Source organism: Microplitis mediator, chromosome 8, assembly GCF_029852145.1.
Source record: "Microplitis mediator isolate UGA2020A chromosome 8, iyMicMedi2.1, whole genome shotgun sequence".
Lineage (NCBI taxonomy): Eukaryota > Metazoa > Arthropoda > Insecta > Hymenoptera > Braconidae > Microplitis > Microplitis mediator.
The window spans coordinates 12,244,399-12,263,271 of NC_079976.1; the positions used below are offsets into that span (position 1 = coordinate 12,244,399).

Here is an 18,873-nt window from a genome sequence, read left to right on the forward strand (position 1 = left end):
ATGATGAGATTTTGCTAAACTCAGGATGATTGCTCTTCCATTTGGCTAATGGGAGGCAACCTGAGTTGCAGAGTGATTCGACATGATTTGCAATGTCGTTGAGATCGCTGAGATTGTCAGCACCGCCGCCGATGTCACCAACGTAGCAGCCTTTTTGAAATGGTTCCATTGCTAGTGGATATCGAGACCCTTCGTCGATGAGAAGTTGCTTGAGAACTCGGCCAGCTAGATACGGTGCAGGTTGAGTGCCATAAGTGACGGTGTTGAAATGATATGTCACGGTGAGATCATTTTCAGTCTAGAGAATGCGCTGATAATCCCTGTCGTCAGGGTGAATGAGAATTTGACGAAACATTTTCACGATGTCCGTCAAAAAAATGTATCTGTGACTTCGGAGATAAAGAAGTACATCACAGATCTTTGATTGCAGGCTTGGGCCGATATGCAGATGATTATTGAGAGAGCTAGCTGATGATTTTTTGCTTGAACCGTTGAAGACGAATCTCAACTTGGTCGTTTCACTGTCTTCGCGAACGACACAATGATGAAGTGAATAATATGCCTGAGATGGTTCAGGTGATAATCATGAGACTCGCTGCATGTGTCCGAGTGCTTCATACTCGGTGAGAAATGCGGTGTATTGACCCTGATGTTCAGAGTCCTGAGAAAGACGCTTGATGAGACGTTTGAGACAGCGCTGCGCAATATGATGAGATTCACCTAGCTTCCAAGATGACGGTTTGAATGGTAAACGGATGATGTATCGTCCTGATACGTCCCGAGAGTGAGTAGCTTGAACGTGAGCTTCACTTTCAGCTCCCTCGACGGTGAGAGTTTCGTTGCAAGACTCTGAGACCTCTTCAAGTTCCCAGAACTTTGTGAGAGAGTCGTGCAGTTGAGTATTTGAGATGAGATAATGAGACAGACTAGGTGATTGATGCGATTGTTCATGAACTGGACCGAGGATTGTCTAGCCGAGCATAGTTTTCATGGCAATCGGTTCTGAGGAACTTCCTGATCTGAGACCAGGTCGTATGATTTGACCGTAGAAATCTGCCCCGATGAGAAGGTCAATTTTACCAGATTTGTGGAATTCTGGTTCAGCGAGTTCTAGATCTTGAATATGAGACCATAGAGTTGGTGAGATTGAGACTGATGGAATCTTTGCTGTGATTTTCTTGAGAATGTAAGCGTTGAGAGGTGCTTGTTCTGATGAAATACTAGAACGAAGTATAAATAAGATTATACCTTCGGTTTTTCCTGATGAGACGTTGCCAACTCCTTGTGGAAGTACACGGCATGACTGAGCGATGAGACTGCAAGTGCGAACAGCAGCTTGAGAAATCAGAGTAAGTTCTGATCCAGGATCAATGAGAACTCTGATACGATGAGAGGACCCTGATGAGTGAGAAATGAGAGCTTGTGCAGTTGCCAACAGCACTGTTGGTCGAGATGACACTGCTTTGTGATCTGAAGCACGGCTGATGGCAGATGAGATGAAAGCTGCTACCTGAGAATGGCGAAATTGTTATTGCTGAGACTGTTGAGGATGAGACGCTGGCTGTAATGCAGGTGGAGGTGAGGAAGTTGATGCTTCATCTTTAACTGCTGGTGGCTTCTTTGTCAGCCTCATGAGACGAGAATAGTGCAGCATTGAATGATGCGGCTCATCGCATTCCTTGCACTTGCAACGGTCCTTGGAGCGACAATTTTCAAAGCTGTGATCGCCGAGATAGTTGCGACACAGACGATGGTGAACAGCAAGCTGGAATCATTCATCTAGGCCCATGACTTAGAATTTTAGGCACCCCACGATGAAGTGATTGCCTCCACAGCATACGCAGAAATCAGATTTGAAAGAAAGTGTGTGCTTGGATGCTGCAAGGTGAGACTGAGACGAGTTCGATTGAGACTTAAGCGGCTGAGATTGCTGGCTGCGGGGTGAATGGTAAGACGGTGGTTGAGCTTGATGAGACTGATTCTGATGTTGGTGAGACTGGTCATGGGTAGTAGCGACATAAACCTGCGCCGATGAGATCCGGCAATTGTGGCTCTTGTTCGAACGTAAGTCAGACTGATGCTTACGTGGTGAGAAGCCGCACTCCATGGCTTCACGAGCTCTTGCGCGACCAGTGAGAAACGTGTGCAGGTCTTCGTAGGTAGGAAATTCAGTAGAGGTGCCTAAGTGAACTTCCCAGGCCTCACGTAATGAGAAATCTAGTTTCTGGACGATGAGATGGACTAGGATCCTGTCCCATTGCTCAGTTGGTGATCCCAGAGCCTTAAGAGCTTGCACTGCCTCGTTGGCATTGTTGATGATTGCCTTGAGTTGTTTGGTGGAGTTGCTGTCAGCTGGTCTGATGCTGAACATCTTTTCAAGTTGCGCCGAGATGAGAAGACGGTTGTTGTCGTATTGTTGGACAACAGCGTCCCATGCAGATGCGAAAGAGTCACCTGTGACTCTGATGTTAGCGATGAGACGTGCGGCATCACCCTCCAATGTCGACTTGAGATAATACATCTTCTCAACTGCAGTGAGAGATGTATTTTTGCTGATGAGAGAGACAAACAGGTCGTAGAAGTGTTTCCAATCTTGGTAGCGTCCTGAGAATTTTGGCACCGGAATCGTGAGCACGTTGAGACGACTTCCTGCTGTCGGGATGAGACTTGAGTTAGCTAGAACACGAACCTTGTGAGGGCAATGCTCACTCTAACTCGTGAATCGATGGAGAAGAGCATCCTCTGCTCCCCGAAATAATTTGAGAGCCTTCTCAAAAGAACCGTCAGTAAAATATTTGTGCTCAATTGTGACGTCAGTCTTGGATGAGAGCAACTTCTCGTGATCGTCAACAAATTTAGCCCAATACTGAGAAAGTATGTCTAACTTCGTGTTGGCTGCACGTAGTCACATGGTATCAACAACACCAGCTTCTGCGGATGCGGCAATTGTGTTAAACACTGCGATGCGGCTCTGCTGCAGTGTAATTTTATTAGTGACGGTAGCCATGTCTGAAAAAGAGACAAATGAGACACAAAAAAAAAATAAAATGCTCAAATGAGCCTGAGAATTTTCATGAGACAAGGATCAAACTGACAGTAGTGAGCTGCTCGATGATGAGATGCTGAAAACGACTGCAGTTGAGATGCAGATGAGATCCTCTAACAGATGAGAGTCAATTGGTACACTGATCACTTCACAATAATTAATTTGCACAGTGGTGTCCCTTAAATATTTTCCACAAGTGCAGTACCATGTCCTGGGTACTCCGCAATGCACCTGTGTTGAAGTGGAAAATATGCACTGAACAAAACATCACTTTGCGTCACTGAGAATGTTTTTAAATAACATTATTCAACCAATTGACACGATCCGGCTCGAAGGACCAAAAAATGTTTAAATAATTAATAACTAAATTAATTGTACTAATGAGAGGATGAGAGGATCTGGCGTGTGTGAATTGGTCGGGTAGGAATAATTTTATTTAACACAAATCATAGTAAGTAATCACAATAAATACTTTATTTACACTATGTACATTCATTGAGATTTATTATCATGAGAAAAGCAATAATTTATTGTCTTTACTATTTAATTAGCGTAATTTTCACTCGCGTATTTGAAGTATTTGAAATATAAGGCCAAATCACTACGGTTAAGACCTCATGCAGCTCAACAAGAAAGCGATGAATCAAACGATAGTGAATCATCAAGGTTTCTAGATTTTGCGTTCGTTGGACGTGTAGCTAACAAGCAAACGAGCAATGTATACAGTATAGGTTTAATTCAATGTATAAACAGCAGTGGCTCTAAGAAAACCTTATTCCTGGATGACGTACTGTATGTCCCAGATTTTGACAGTTGCCTAATCTTAGTAAGCAAATTAGACAAAAGTTACTACAACGTGTCTATTCAGAATGGAACGATGAAAATTTTCAACAACCTATCAGAAATAGCTGTTGGAGAAGTGCACAGCGGAATTTATGAACTTAGGTGACCTGAAAACGCATTAATTGCTAAAGATTCACACAAAGAAAACTATATTCACCAATGACATAAGCGCCTTGCTCACCGCAATCCAGATGCAATAAGGCATCTCGAAAATTAAAGTTTAGCATCGAGAATCCACGTCGAAGATTGTCAAATCAAGTCTCTATGTGAGAGCTGTATAAAAGGGAAAATGTCAAGGACAGCATTCCCAAAGCAAACTAAATATGATACTTCAGGCTCTCGTCAACTAATCCACACAGATCTTTGCGGACCCTTCCAAGTAAAAACACCAGGAGGCCGGCGATACATAATTAGCTTTGTAGACGATTTTAGTAGACGTTGCAAAATTTTCTTGTTAACAAATAAGTCTCACGTAAGTAGCGTGATAAAAAATTATGTCACAAATTGCCAAACCCAATTTAAACAGATCCCTCGAGTTTTCAGATCTGACCGCGAGGGTGAATATTTATCAAATGAAATCAAAAACTGTCTAGAAGCTCAAGGAATCGAAAGACAATCGACTGCGCCGTATTCCTTACAACAAAACGAGGTAGCCGAAAGAAAAAATCGGTACGTAATGGAAGCGACACGCACGATGCTTATCCAAGCTAATTAAACTAAAACTTACCGGGGCAAAACAATTTTAACAGCATGTTATTTACAAACTTGTTTATCAAGTAGAACACGAAATAAGACACCTTTTGAGCTGTGACACGGGGTTCAGCCGAACTTAGGGCATATAAAGGTGTTCAGATGCAAAGCCTTTGTACATGTCCCAAAAGACTAATTTTAATAAAACTCTTAATAATGTAAGTGTGCGGACACTTGTATAATATAAACTAGTACGGAACTAATTAAAACTATTTAAAACGGCAAAAAACATATCAAAATAAATATATTCTGTTTGTATCTAGAATACATCAAGTATATATCTTAATGATATTATTTTATATTCCTCATATATTATTTTTGTATTCTTTATATTTCTTATATATATATTCCAGAATATATTCTTTTTATATTCTGAATATATACTATTTCCATGGGGACTAGGCCAAAAAAATCGACTATTTTTTTTTTTTATTTTTCGATACTGTGAAGATATTATTCCTGATGACAGAAAAGAATTGTTGTGCAAGTTTGAGCCCTTAATATTGATATTAAGAGGTGTATCGTTACGACTTTTAGTATTTGACAGAATTTTCATTTTTTACCCAAAACTCATAAATCATCTATCTGAAAAATTTGAGCAATGTATATTCTCAATGGAAATTGAATTCCCTACAAAAAATCTTCCTTAGTGAATTGACGTAAAACGAGCCGTTTCCTTGTAACCGTGCCTTAAACATTAATTTGTTTTTTAAATTCTTTGTTTCTATTTTGGATTTTTGTAACTACTAGAAATAACAAAATTTTTTTTAGTCAAGATACATATTCTTGAAGGAAATTTAATGCTCTACAAAAAAGTTCTCTTAACAATTTTTGCTAAATTCACTCCTTCGAAAGTTATTCAGATTATTAAAGTCGTTTTGACTCAACTTCAACCTTGAATTACTTTTTTAAAGAGTGAATTTAGCAAAAAATGTTAAGAGACCTTTTTTGTAGAGTATTAAATTTCCTTCAAGAATATGTATCTTGACTAAAAAAAATTTTATTATTTCTAGTAGTTACAAAAATCCAAAATAGAAACAAAGAATTTAAAAAACAAATTAATGTTTAAGGCACGGTTACAAGGAAACGGCTCGTTTTACGTCAATTTACTAAGAGATTTTTTGTAGGGAATTCAATTTCCTTTGAGAACATACATTGCTCAAATTTTTCAGATAGATGATTTACGAGTTTTGGGTAAAAAATGAAATTTCTGTCAAAAAACTAAAATTCGTAACGATACACCTCTTAATATCAATATTGAGGGCTCAAACTTGCACAATAATTTTTTTTTGTAATCAGAAATAATATTTTCATAGTATCGAAAAAAAAAAAAAATAGACGATGTTTTTGGCCCAGTCTAATGATTAGTCTAGTAAGTTCGCAAGAATACATTAAACTGTTCACACGAATTTTCGTCTATCCCTGTATTAAAGCCTATTCCTATTCAGTCAACACAAATTGATTTATCAAAAAATGATAAGAGACCTTTTTTGTAGAGCGTTCAATTTCCTACAAAAATGTGTATAAGTCTATTCGATCTATTGATTTGTTAACGAATTAAAAAATACTCAAAGTTAAGAAAAAAATTTTCCCGTGTTATTTCAATGGGAATTCGAATTTTTCAATGAGCTAGGTCTGTAATCGACATAAAATATTTACTCTTGCGCGAAATTTTTTTTTCGTGTTGAACTATGATTTTTCCACATGCATTTAAAAGAAAAAAAAATGTTGCTCCGAAATGACGCACCCTAATATTTATATAACTATGTGGACGTGGCGGTGTGAGTCAACCGTGTCTCTATATCAGTGTCATATGCCTCTTTAACCTCTCTCGTATTTAAAATTATTAATAATAGGTGAATATAAATTATAACTGTTATTTACCTTTATTTTCCTTAATCCATCACCATTTTCTACCAATTCGATGAGAAATCTAAGAGCTTAATTATTAATTATTCAGTTTTAGATATCAAAATATTTGCTTGTGCCGTTTTTGATAATTCTGATGAATTTATAAATCTCGAATTTTTGATGAATTGCGTAAGTTTTCATCAATACATATTTTATTACGTATGTATATTTTCGTTTCTAACGCTGTTTACTCAAAGCTAGTTTGTCAATCCGAAATTTTATTAATACGCTAGTAAATTAGTATTGTTCGTACACTTATATATATGAGTATACCAACAATATTTAAATCGTGGATAAAGAATTTCGGATTGAAAAACTGACTTGCGAAAATTGACTTCAACCTTAGTAAAAATGAACAAGAGCCGCCTTCGTTTTAAACTAAGCGCGAGTTACCAAAAAGTCAGGAAGGTGCTGAAAATTTTAGAAAAATCTACCTTCCATTCTGGCTGCGAGAAATAACACCATAATTATATTTATATCTATTAAAATATTCAATTATTAGTTTTTCACAGAAGTCAATGAAATGAATACTGACTCACGTGAATTGGAACGTACAACCATGCAAGACCGTACATGATCAAGTGTATATAAATATTAGGGTGCGTCATTTCGGAGCAACTTTTTTTTTTTAAGTGCATATGGAAAAAATCATAGTTCAACACAAAAAAAAATTTTTGCGCAAGAAAAAAAATTCTATGTTGATTACAGACCTAGCTCATTGAAAAATTCGAATTTCCCACTTAAATAACAAGGGAAAAAATTTTTTTTTAGCTTTGAGCATTGTTAACTCTTTGACGGATCAACAGATCGAATACACTAATACATATTTTTGTAGGAAATTGAACGTTCTACAAAAAAGGTCTTCTATTATTTTTCGATAAATCTATCTGTTCAAAAGTTATTGGAGCTCGAAGTAAAGTTGGAGATCTTTTTACTTTTCCGGCGAAACTATCAGACTTATCAGAAAATCTTATAAGATTTTTTTTGTTGACAATATTATTTTTTACAAATTATTGTCAGTAAAGTTTTTTCAAATTCCGCATATTTTTCTAGTTATTTCTATTTTACTGCCGAGTTTTAGAAATCGATCAGAACCACTTTTTTAAGAGCTTGAAATTAAAATGAAAACAACTAGAAAACAATGCGGAATTTGAAAAAACTTTTCTGATAATAATTTGTAGAGAGTAAAAATGTCAACAAAAAAGATCTCGCAATATTTTGTGATAAGTCTGATAGTTTCGCCAGAAAAGTAAAAAGATCTCCAACTTTACATCGAGCTTCAATAACTTTTGAATAGATGGATTTATCGAAAAATGATAAGAGACCTTTTTTGTAGAGCGTTCAATTTCCTACAAAAATCTGTATTAGTCTATTTGAGCTATTGCAGAGAGCGGTGAGTGGAAGCGAGCAATCCAATCAGAGGTGACAAGCTTGTTAAAAAATGATACTTGAGAAATTGTTACACGATCTCCAGGTCAAGATATCGTTGGAAGTCGCATCGTTTTGACAAACAAGTATGGACAGAACGGGTTAATTGAAAAGAGAAAAGCTCGCATCACTGCGAAAGGCTATAATTTTGTAAATAAAATATTTGTCAAAAAATTCCACCACATGCTATTTCATTTCAATTTTAAATCAGTAAATAATTTTCCCTTTATTAATTTAATCCAGTCATTAAAACCAGAAAGGGTCAAATTGATCAACTTCGGAAAAATTTTTGACAAACATTTTATTTACAAAATTACTAAAATCCCTATATCACGTGAACGAAGAACTTAAGCCACTTAACTAAGAGGACCTTTTGTGTTTAACTATGATTTTTTCCACATGCATTTAAAAAAAAAAATGTTGCTCCGAAATGATGCACCCTAATATATATATATATATATATATATATATATATATATATATATATATATATATATATTAATTGCGTAAATATTAGATTTACTATATTTCACATACAATGTTTTGTTAAATCGACTATCTATATAGATGGTTGCTACCAGAATACGTATTACTATGTTAACAATACATATTGATATATTTTCAATCCAAATAGCTATAATAACCATTTGAATTGCTGTCATAACAATCTATAGGAATCATTAAAATAGCAATACCAAGTATTGGGGATATAACCAAAGGGTATAGTTAAATTACCAATACTTATATTTAAAATTGAAGATATTTAATGCAGCCATCAAGCATTGCCAATTCAACGATACACTCAATTATGACTCCTATCTACCATCAGCACTACTTTAGATGATGACAATAACCATATTTTTTTTTTTTAGTGTATCGATGTTTTCATAGAACATTGAAAGTTCGATGTTAACAGATTTAAACAATCGATGTTACGATGTCGACGTAATTTTCTCACATCGCCCATCGCTAGTGTACAAAATATCAATGCGTGTATGTGTGTGTGTGTGTGTGTGTGTGTGTGTGTGTGTGTGTGTGTGTGTGTGTGTGTGTGTGTGTGTGTATGTGTGTGTGTCTGTGTGTGTGTCTGTGTGTGTGAAGGAGTATATATATCGTGAGTAAATAAAAAATACAAAAGATCGTAGGAGAAGAGCTGTGTTATGTGAAGTATGCGTGTTATTTAATATCAGAAAAGGCGGGATTTTTCGAACGCTGTTTAGAATTGCACAGAGATAAACTTGCATATAAAAGTATGTATATAAACACACATATGTATATATATATATATATATATATATATATATATATATATATATATATATATATATATGTGTGTATAATTACATATATGTAATTATACAATGTCTGTAGTATGGAGACAAAAGTATGCAAAGGATGCGAGGAAAGTAAAAAAGCACTTTGCTTCTCTAAACTAGTAAATTTGCTAGAGGTTGCGGCACTAACAATGTTCAAGAATATTAGGTTTGCCTTCAGGCATTACTTTGTTCGCTTGTCCGGTTATATTTATATAGATATATATTGTGTCGAGAAACTTTTAAATACTTTTATTGTTTAATTCTAGTAACTAACACATATGCCTGATCGTGAAAAAAAATGAGATCTGACAGCATCAAGTCAGATTTTGGCAGACAAAATTTATATTTGATCAGATATTGCATCGGGATCTGAGCATTTCTGGACTTTTTGTCAGATCTAATTGTGTCAAAGAAGTTTTTTTTTAAAAAAATTTTTAGAATTTTTGATATACATGCAGATCTGGTTAGATAGGGAGTATCTGTCCAGATCTGAACCTACACAAAAAGATTTGTACAAGTCTGATTATAAAAATTTAGCAAATTAAGTTTGACGCGATTTGATCAGATCTGAATTCTATATCTGACCATTCATAATTTAATTTGATCAGATCTTTCCATATTTTGATAGATCTAACTATATCTGCTATACCTTCTCCTAATAATTCTTTAGAATTGTTTCTATAGGGGAAACCGGGGCGTAACAAACCCCTCGAAACCATTTAAGAATAAAAAGATTTTTTTCCATAGTTTAGATTTATGAGTTTGCTGTAATTACAAATTTATTTTCAATAAAATTATTTTTTAGTAAAAAAAAAAAAAAAAATTTGGTTACTCAGAATTTATAAGTGTTAGGAATTCAGATATAGTAATCGTGAATAAGAACAAATCAATTAATTGAGCAAACGAAAAATTATCGTTATTAAAAATGTGCGCTCAAAAATGTATCTTTACTCTCGAGAGATTTGGCTTGACAAAGTTATTCTTTTCATGTAATACTACAGTTAGGCCTCACAACCTTTCCGATTTTTTAAAAAATAGATGTGTAAGTTCTAAACATAAATATGAGTGCACATGGGGCATTCCATGCCAAATCACCGAGGTTTTGACCCGACCCCCTTCGATTTCGCTGAAACTTTTTCATCATTTTTATCCTACCAAAGACATTTTTCTGGATTTTTTCAGATTTTTTTACCCAAACCAAAAAAAGTTACGAATTTTTGGAGAAAACCACTCTTTTTTTTTAAATTGCTATAACTTTCTCAAAAATTAATCTTTCGACACTTTTTTTTTTTTTCAAAATTTGTGTTTTTAAATGTAGTTTTCAGAAAAAATACAAAAAATTTCTCGGAAGTCACAATATATGAAATATTTCAGTTTTTTCAATAAAACCGTTATTTTTTCGAAGTCCGAAGCCTTCGATTCTCAATTTTTTTGTCTAAAAAAAAACTTCAACCAAGACAGTATTTAACCCCGATATTCTCATTTCTGTCCCGCCTTTATATTTTTTTTTTGATTAATAATAAAAAAATTTCTAAATTTGGCTTAATTTTTATGACTTTGCGCTAAAGTTTTTTAGGATTGTTTTCAAAAGCTAAGAAGTTGAATAAAATTGGACAAGAACATCCGTAAAGTGTATTAGGGGCAAGAATTGATTTGTTTGGAAGAAAGTTCCCAATTTTTTAATATAGTGAAACCTAAACCTAAAATTAACCTTCTCAATAAGACAATCTAAAGATAAACTCAGAAAAATATCGATAGCGAGAACTGAGAATCGAACCTAGACCAATTCGGTATCGCGCCGAGTGCTCTACCAGTTGAGATATCCGGTACTATACTATCTTCCGTTCAATTTGATCTAAAATTGTCTTTAAGGCTATCTGTATTTTTCTAAGTTTATCTATAAATTGTCTTATTGAGAAGGTTAATTGTAGGTTTAGGTTTTACTATATTAAAAAATTGGGAATTTTTTTTCGAAAAAATCAATCCTTGCCCCTAATACACTTTACGGTTGTTTTTGTCCAATTTTATTCAACTTCTGAGCTTTTAAATACAATCCAAAAAAACTTCAGCGCAAAGTCATAAAAAATAAGCCAAATTTAGAAATTTTTGTATTTTCAATCGAGAAAAAAAAATATAATGGAAAGTCGGCACAAAATAGGAATAGTGGGGTTAAATACTGTCTTGGTTGAAGATTTTTTTGAGACCTAAAAATCGAGAATCGAAAGTTTCGGACTTCGAAAAAATAACGGTTTTATTGAAAAAACTGAAATATTTCATATATCGTGACTTCCGAGAAATTTTTCGTATTTTTTCTGAAAACTACATTTAGAAACACAAATTTTGAAAAAAAAAGTGCCGAAAGATTAATTTTTGAGAAAGTTATAGTAATTTAATAAAAAAGAGCGGTTTTTTCCAAAAATTCGTAACTTTTTTTGGGTTGGGTAAAAAAATCTGAAAAAATCCAGAAAAATGTCTTTGGTAGGATAAAAAATGATAAAAAAGTTTCAGCGAAATCGAAGGGGTCGGGTCAAAACCTCGGTGATTTGGCATGGAATGCCCCATATACAGAATAATATATTATCTTACCTTAAATAATATACCGTAAATAATTCATATATTACCTTGCAGTTACTTAAAACTTAAGCCTTAATCGATAGTCGACTTGAGTATCTACGATCATAAAATTCATTCTAGATTTGTCTTCTTTCCTCCTGGTAAAAGTATATTTTAAACTTAACATATAATACGTACGATGACTTAAATATCACATTATTAACCTTTCGTTACTCGCGCTATGAGCGAATCGCCACCTAACAACTACTCAACCTATAGAGACTCACTACAATGCGAGCGAGAAACTAAAAAAGACGCGAAGAAAGAAAGGTTAACGTTGTTTAAAAGAGTATTCTGAGCAAAATATTCACTCAAATAAATATGGAATAAAATAATATATTAGAATTAAAATTAAATTTTATATTAGCAAGCAGCGCGATAACAACGACATCTGTCGACCACATTAAATCATGTTCGTAACTGCGAACATTCCAACATTGGGACAATTTGCAACTTGAAAATGAACGTTTTTGGAATTTTGAAAAAATTAGAAGTGTGAATAATTTTGAACAACGACGTATTTTTCGTGTAGGATTTTCATACTTTTTGAGTGAAAATAATTTAGTTTGACAATTTTATGGTCTTAAAAAAAATATACTTACTTGAGGATTCTAAAGATTATAAAGTCAATAGATTGACTCATACCAGAATTTTTAGAGGTCTGAGTCTAAAAAAGTTTTGTTTTTGTATTATTAACATCCCGCTAAGAAAATCGAAAATTTTCAAAAATTCAGGAAGTTTCGGAATTTTTATCAGATTTTTACGTTTTGAGGTTCTAGGAAGCTATCCTGACTAATTTCACGATGATGTCTGAGTGAATGTATGTGTGTATGTACGTACGTCCGTATGTATGTAAATATCTATAACTCTTGAACGGATGAACCGATTTTGATCGTTAAGGTGTGATTCGACGTGGCTTGTTAATATCTAAAATACGTGAAAAATTGAGCTTGATCGGTAGGGTGACTTCATTGCATCATCTACGTTAATCTCAGCTACTCCAGCGAAAACGTCATCATTTTCATCCTCTCCTGATGTCGATTCAGTTTCTTTACTTTTCTGATTTTTAGACAATAACTTCATAGGGTGACCTCTTGAGCCAGTTCGAAATATTCGTGGTCTACCTCGTCCTCTTTTGTTTTCTCTCCTTCCTTCTTGAGGATTTTCTACAGTAGGTGGTGTTGAAGATGATGGCCTCTTATCATTCTCTGACGAATTCCAAAGATTATCTGAATTAGTGTCAGATCTCATCTCCAGCTCAACTTGTGGGGAATTTTCGACTTCCGGATCATCGTCTTCCAAGATCTCTATATTTATATTCTTCAACGGTATAATTACGTTATCCTCTATAAATTTCACATCGCGAGCAACAATAAACTTTTCATTCTCTGGTAATCAAATCTTGTAGCCCTTTGACTGGCGTGGATAGCCCACAAGAATCCCTTTAGTTGATCCATCAGCTAACTTTCCCTTTAATGGGTCTTTATCCAAAACGTATGCGGTAGACCCGAAAGTTCGTAAATAATGTAAAGACAATGTCTCTTTATTGAACCACCTGTGGTAAGGAGTATCTCCATCAATGCTCTTGGACGAACATCAATTCCTTATATGGCATGCTGTTGCCACAGCATCGGCCCAAAACATATGGGGCAAACCTGACTGGATTAGAAGACACCGCGCCATATCCACTAAAGTTCTATTAATACGCTTGGTGATACCGTTTTGCTGAGGTGTTCTAACGACACTGAGTCGACGTTCAATACCTTGATCACGTAGAAATGCATCTACTCCAATGTTGCAGTACTTTTTACCGTTGTCACTTTGAAGACACTTGATTTTCTTTCCTGTCGCACGTTCTACATGAGCCTGATACATTTTTAGCGCGTCCAATTTGTCACTCTTTTGCTTGAGAAAAAAGACTTCGCACCACCTTGACCGATCATCCACAAACGTGACAAAATATTTGGCTCCACTTGCTGATTGTGTCCTAAACGGTCTAACGATATCAGAGTATACTATTTCAAGGACGTCTTTGCTTCTTCGTTCGCTTGTTGGAAACGGCAACCTTGTCATTTTTCCGCGTAAACAGACTTCACACTTAGACAAGGATTTTAGCTTCACGGGCATAATTTCGCATTTTGTGGTCTGATTGACAACTCGAGCTAAATCTCTGGCGTTCAAATGACCTAGTCGGCAATGCCATTTTATGAGTTCTGAATCAATCTCATCATCAGCAATGCCAGCTTCTGGATTTTCTTCAAGTAAATAGTACAAATTGCCGCGTCTTTCAGCTGTTAGTTTTACATTCCCATTTACATCTGTTATTATGGCTGAATCTCTTCGAAACAAAACTTCGTGATCATGATTGGTGATCTGGGCGACTGAAACTAGGTTTGATCTTAGCTCAGGTACAAACAAGGTATTTGAAAAATCTACAGACCTGAGATTATGCCCATTGTCGACTACCAAATTGACAGTACCTTTACCTTTGATTGGACTGCTTGTCTGACTTGCTAAGTTAATGACTCCACAAGTTGTTTCATTTAAGACCTTAAACAACTTCTTATCACCACATAGGTGAGTCGCGCATCCACTATCGAGTATCCATGGCCGATGATCGGTCATGGCTTTATTGCATTCGGTATGATAAACTGCGAACGTGTCATCGCTTGCCTGCGCACACTGTTTGTTTCTATTTATATTCCCGTAACTCTCAGGGTTTCTTTGCGGCCTCGTTGCTGTTGTACACTCAGGTGCCTTATGCCCCTTCCTTCCACACTTATAGCACTTGTACCTAAACGGATTGCCCTTTGATTTGTTTACGTTTCCATACCACTTGTTACTACGCTGAATCCCCTCTCCCGCAGCTCCAGCTACCTCAATAACAGACTGTAATTCTACTTCGCTCTTTTCAAGTATTTTGACCTTGAGAGCTTCGACGTTCAACAATTCGTCACGTAATTCCATGGCACATTTGAATCCCTCGTAACTATCCGGAAGGCTGTGTAATATAACATTACAGATAGCAGGTCCTTATTTATGTCTACTTCCATTGCATTTAAGCAATCGACAATATCGAAGAACTTGTTAACGTGTTCTCTGACGTCACCACCTTCACATAGTTTGTGCAACATCAATTGCTTAAGTAATAATGCCTTTCTTACAGGTCTTTTGGATGCGTATATTGACTCGAGCTTAAGCCAAACTTCGCGTGAGGTGTTACACCCACATACATGTTGTAGTTCAGACGAGTGAATTGCCAAGATTAAATCTGATTTAGCTTTTCGGTCATTTCTGATCCATGATTCCCGTTTTCTTACAATCTCAGTATTTTGTGCCTCTACTTCAGTGAGATTAGGAAGTATCTTCTCACCGCTCACATATTCCCACAAATCATTTTTAATTAACAAAGCCTCTACATGTATTTTCCACGCTTCATAATTGTCCTTACACAAAGGCTCAATTCTAGTGACACCCGACGAGCTTGACGCCATATTAGATATTAGAATAAACGTACTTGATCACTATTTCACTTTTATAGACGAATATTACTTATTTTCTTTCAACTATTGAGCCTGGGCCCATAACCTGTTGAGAGCTCATTACACTAGAAGCGATAGTTAAAAGAAAAAGAACACAGATCTATTAATTGTACGATAAACTTTAATTAATAATTAATAAGTAATAAGACACAAAAGAAGGTGCAACCAGTATGTATGAAAGATGCGTAAGGTATATAAGGCAAAAAGAAAGAATAAGTAAAAGCGAAGAATATGAGTAAAAGTGCATGCGCAGTATTGACTATACTAAGTGTGTCTTGCTACGGCCCCACTAACAATAATTGAAAAAAAAAAAAAAAACAACAAATTTTCATGAAAGAAAATTGTATATATTTTTAATTTAATCGTGCTTCCCGCCATTTTTTTATTATTATTTTATTATTTCATAATATTGAAATTCCTTTGAATTAAAGTAAAATATATTAGTCCGAGAAATCGGTTCTGTCAATTATATCGTATGAAGGTTCGTCAACACGATAATTCTCGATAGACAAAATTAATTAACCTAATCGTTTTTTTATTAGCTTTGTATTTTTCTTCTTAAAAACCTTTATGAAACTCACTACACAAATCCTGCATTGAGAAAATAAAATTAAACTCAAGTGATTACTTTTCTTGTTTCCAAAAAAACTCAGAATAAGTAATTTTTTTTTGAAATGAAATTGATAGTTCTTATATTAAGAAAACTATTGCTTCACTTTAGTAATAAATTTATAGAAGCATCACTTACTTAAGGCAAGCAAATATTTATTTAATTTAGTTGATATGTTCTCGAATTGATTACAACTAAAAACTCAAATAAAGCAAATCTTCGGTTAAATAACAAGAAAGGAATTAAAGAAAGATATAATTAAAAATTAGAAACAAATTCTTGCATTAAAAAATAAATTTTTTTTTATAACAAAACGAAATTTCTCATTGGTATTGATAAAAATATATAATATATTAATTTTTTCAAGAGCTACTACAAACTATTAAATATTCTAATTTTCTTGTTTAGTTGTGTAAATTGATATGTACATAAGATGACAAACATCGATAATAAGAGTGGCTGAGTGTGCTGCCATGTTTAATTTTACTTTTGTGATGATTGTTTTCATTTTTTCTTTTGATTAACTGATTTATTAACTACTAAAAAGGCGGGATATTTAAAAATAATTAAATAGAAAAATATTAAACTAAAAATAAGGAATAAAGAATTCAAATTGATATAATTTAAAGATTGCACAAAAATTTATAAAAGAAAAAATTAATATTATGAACTAATAATGAAATAAAAGTAACGATTAAAAATGAAATTGTCAATTTAGGTGTGCACTTCTAGATTTTCCAACATTTTTTTTTTTTTTTTTCATTGAAAAAGCAATGCAAACAAGTAGAATAAGAAAAGCATCAATGACTGATGAATAGTTAGATCGGTGCTCCGCTCAAAGCATCTCTTCCACGATAACGAGATTAATTGGTGAAGAATATCTGGCCTACGGGATGAAAGTAATCAAGATATTTGATATAGTATACTGTTAGAAAAGGTATAACCGAATAGAAGCAAGCAACCAAGTAGCATAAGTGAGAGAAATGTCTAACTTCAACAGTAGACTAACAGGAAAGGAGGGATAATTGGATACAACTTGATCGAGTCGCTTGCGTTTCCACCCCATTAAATCGGACTCAAACTATACACAAGCTTGTGTGATAGAGAAGTAAGGGGAAAAGGGGAAACTACAACTATCTCCCGGTCCTTGTTGTCCTAGTTGTCTTATTCTCATTTAAGCCCTTTACGAGGATCTTTTCTATATATATATATATATATATATATATATATATATATATATATATATATATATATTAGAGTGCTTCGTTTGAAACCACTATTTTTTTTTCTGGTCCATCGATGGAATAAAGTTATAAACATGTAAAAAAAAATTCTCACCAAACATGAGCTCTTAATTTTGATTTTAAGTACTCGCTAAATGAATTTTAAATTTTCCCATTTAATTAACATGTATTTTTTGATTTTTTTTCAATTATCTATAGCTCCGCGGCATTGCAATATATCAAGTCGCAATTAGGTGGAAATAACAGAGGAATCCTGCCTCTTTAAAAATGCTTGTAGCTAATTTACGTTTTGTAACCAGCCTCACCGGTAAAAAATCTTAAAGCCAATTTTTTCTCAAATGTCATGTTTTTTTTCAATTTACTGACGAACCACTAACTTTAGAACAAAATTGTACATAACTTTCTTGTAGAAAATTTGATTTCCTACAAAAAATCCATTATTGTAAAGCTAGTAGCTTCCGAGATAAATCTAATTAAACATCTCAAAATTTGAAAAATTACTGTTTCATCCGAGATTTCATAACTTTTTTATGAAATTTGGCCGTAGAAACATATCATGTATACAAATAAAATATAAAAATACATATTACACATGTATATGTAACTATAAAAAGTATGAAACAATTATCTTTGTACTGAAAGAGGTAGTAATTGAAAAAGCGATCGATAGTCAAACGAGGACATTTGGGTTAAGGTAAGAAAAGATGGAGGTAAATGTAATAGGAGACAGTTTCATATTTCTGGACATATTTTTGATGATATATTTACCAGTATATATTATATATTCCATCGGCCATGAATTTATAAAAAAGTTCTAAAATCTCGGATGAAACAGTAATTTTTCAAATTTTGAGATGTTTAATTAGATTTATCTCAGAAACTACGAGCTCTACAGTAATGGCTTTAATGACCTTTTTTGTAGGAAATCAAATTTTCTATAAGAAAGTCCTGTACAATTTTGGTCTAAAGTTAGTGGTTTGCGAGTAAATAAAAAAAAACCATGAAATTTGAGAAAAAATTGGCTTTAAGATTTTTGACCGGTGAGGCTAGTTACAAACGTAAATTAGCTACAAGCATTTTTAAAGAGGCAGGATTCCTCTGTTATTTCAGCCTAATTACGACTTAATATATTGCAATGCCGCGGAGCTATAGATAATTGAAAAAAAAAATCATATTTTACATGTTAATTAAATGGGAAAATTTAAATTCATTTAGCGAGTACTTAAAATTAAATTTAAGAGCTCGTGTTTGGTGAGAATTTTCTTTACATGTTTAGAACATTATTCCGTCGATGGACCAGAAAAAAAATAATAGTCGTTTCAAACGAAGCACCCTAATATATATATATATATATATATAAAGTTTTCCAAGGAGTAGTAGTATAGTACAGTACTTGTACAAGTACTGAGATCCTGAAAGTGGTGCCGGTGTTGGTTCTGGTATCATACGAGAGTGTTTACTACTAGCCAAGCTGGGGGCCAATCAGTACGCCTTCTTGTGCTTTACTATATATATATATATATATATAATATACTGTCCTGCTTATATCTATATATATATATATTGTAAC

General features: G+C 34.0%; 1 protein-coding gene across 1 annotated transcript; it reads right to left on the reverse strand.

Annotated features, from left to right (window-relative positions):
• Positions 1–970: 970 nt before the first annotated feature.
• On the reverse strand, positions 971–2,521 carry LOC130673415 (uncharacterized). The gene is made up of 3 exons (XM_057478406.1): positions 1,841–2,521; positions 1,571–1,765; positions 971–1,510 (listed from the first exon to the last, which is right to left on the reverse strand). The coding sequence occupies exons 1-3, from the start codon at positions 2,519–2,521 to the stop codon at positions 971–973; spliced, it is 1,416 nt and encodes a 471-aa protein (XP_057334389.1).
• Positions 2,522–18,873: the final 16,352 nt, after the last annotated feature.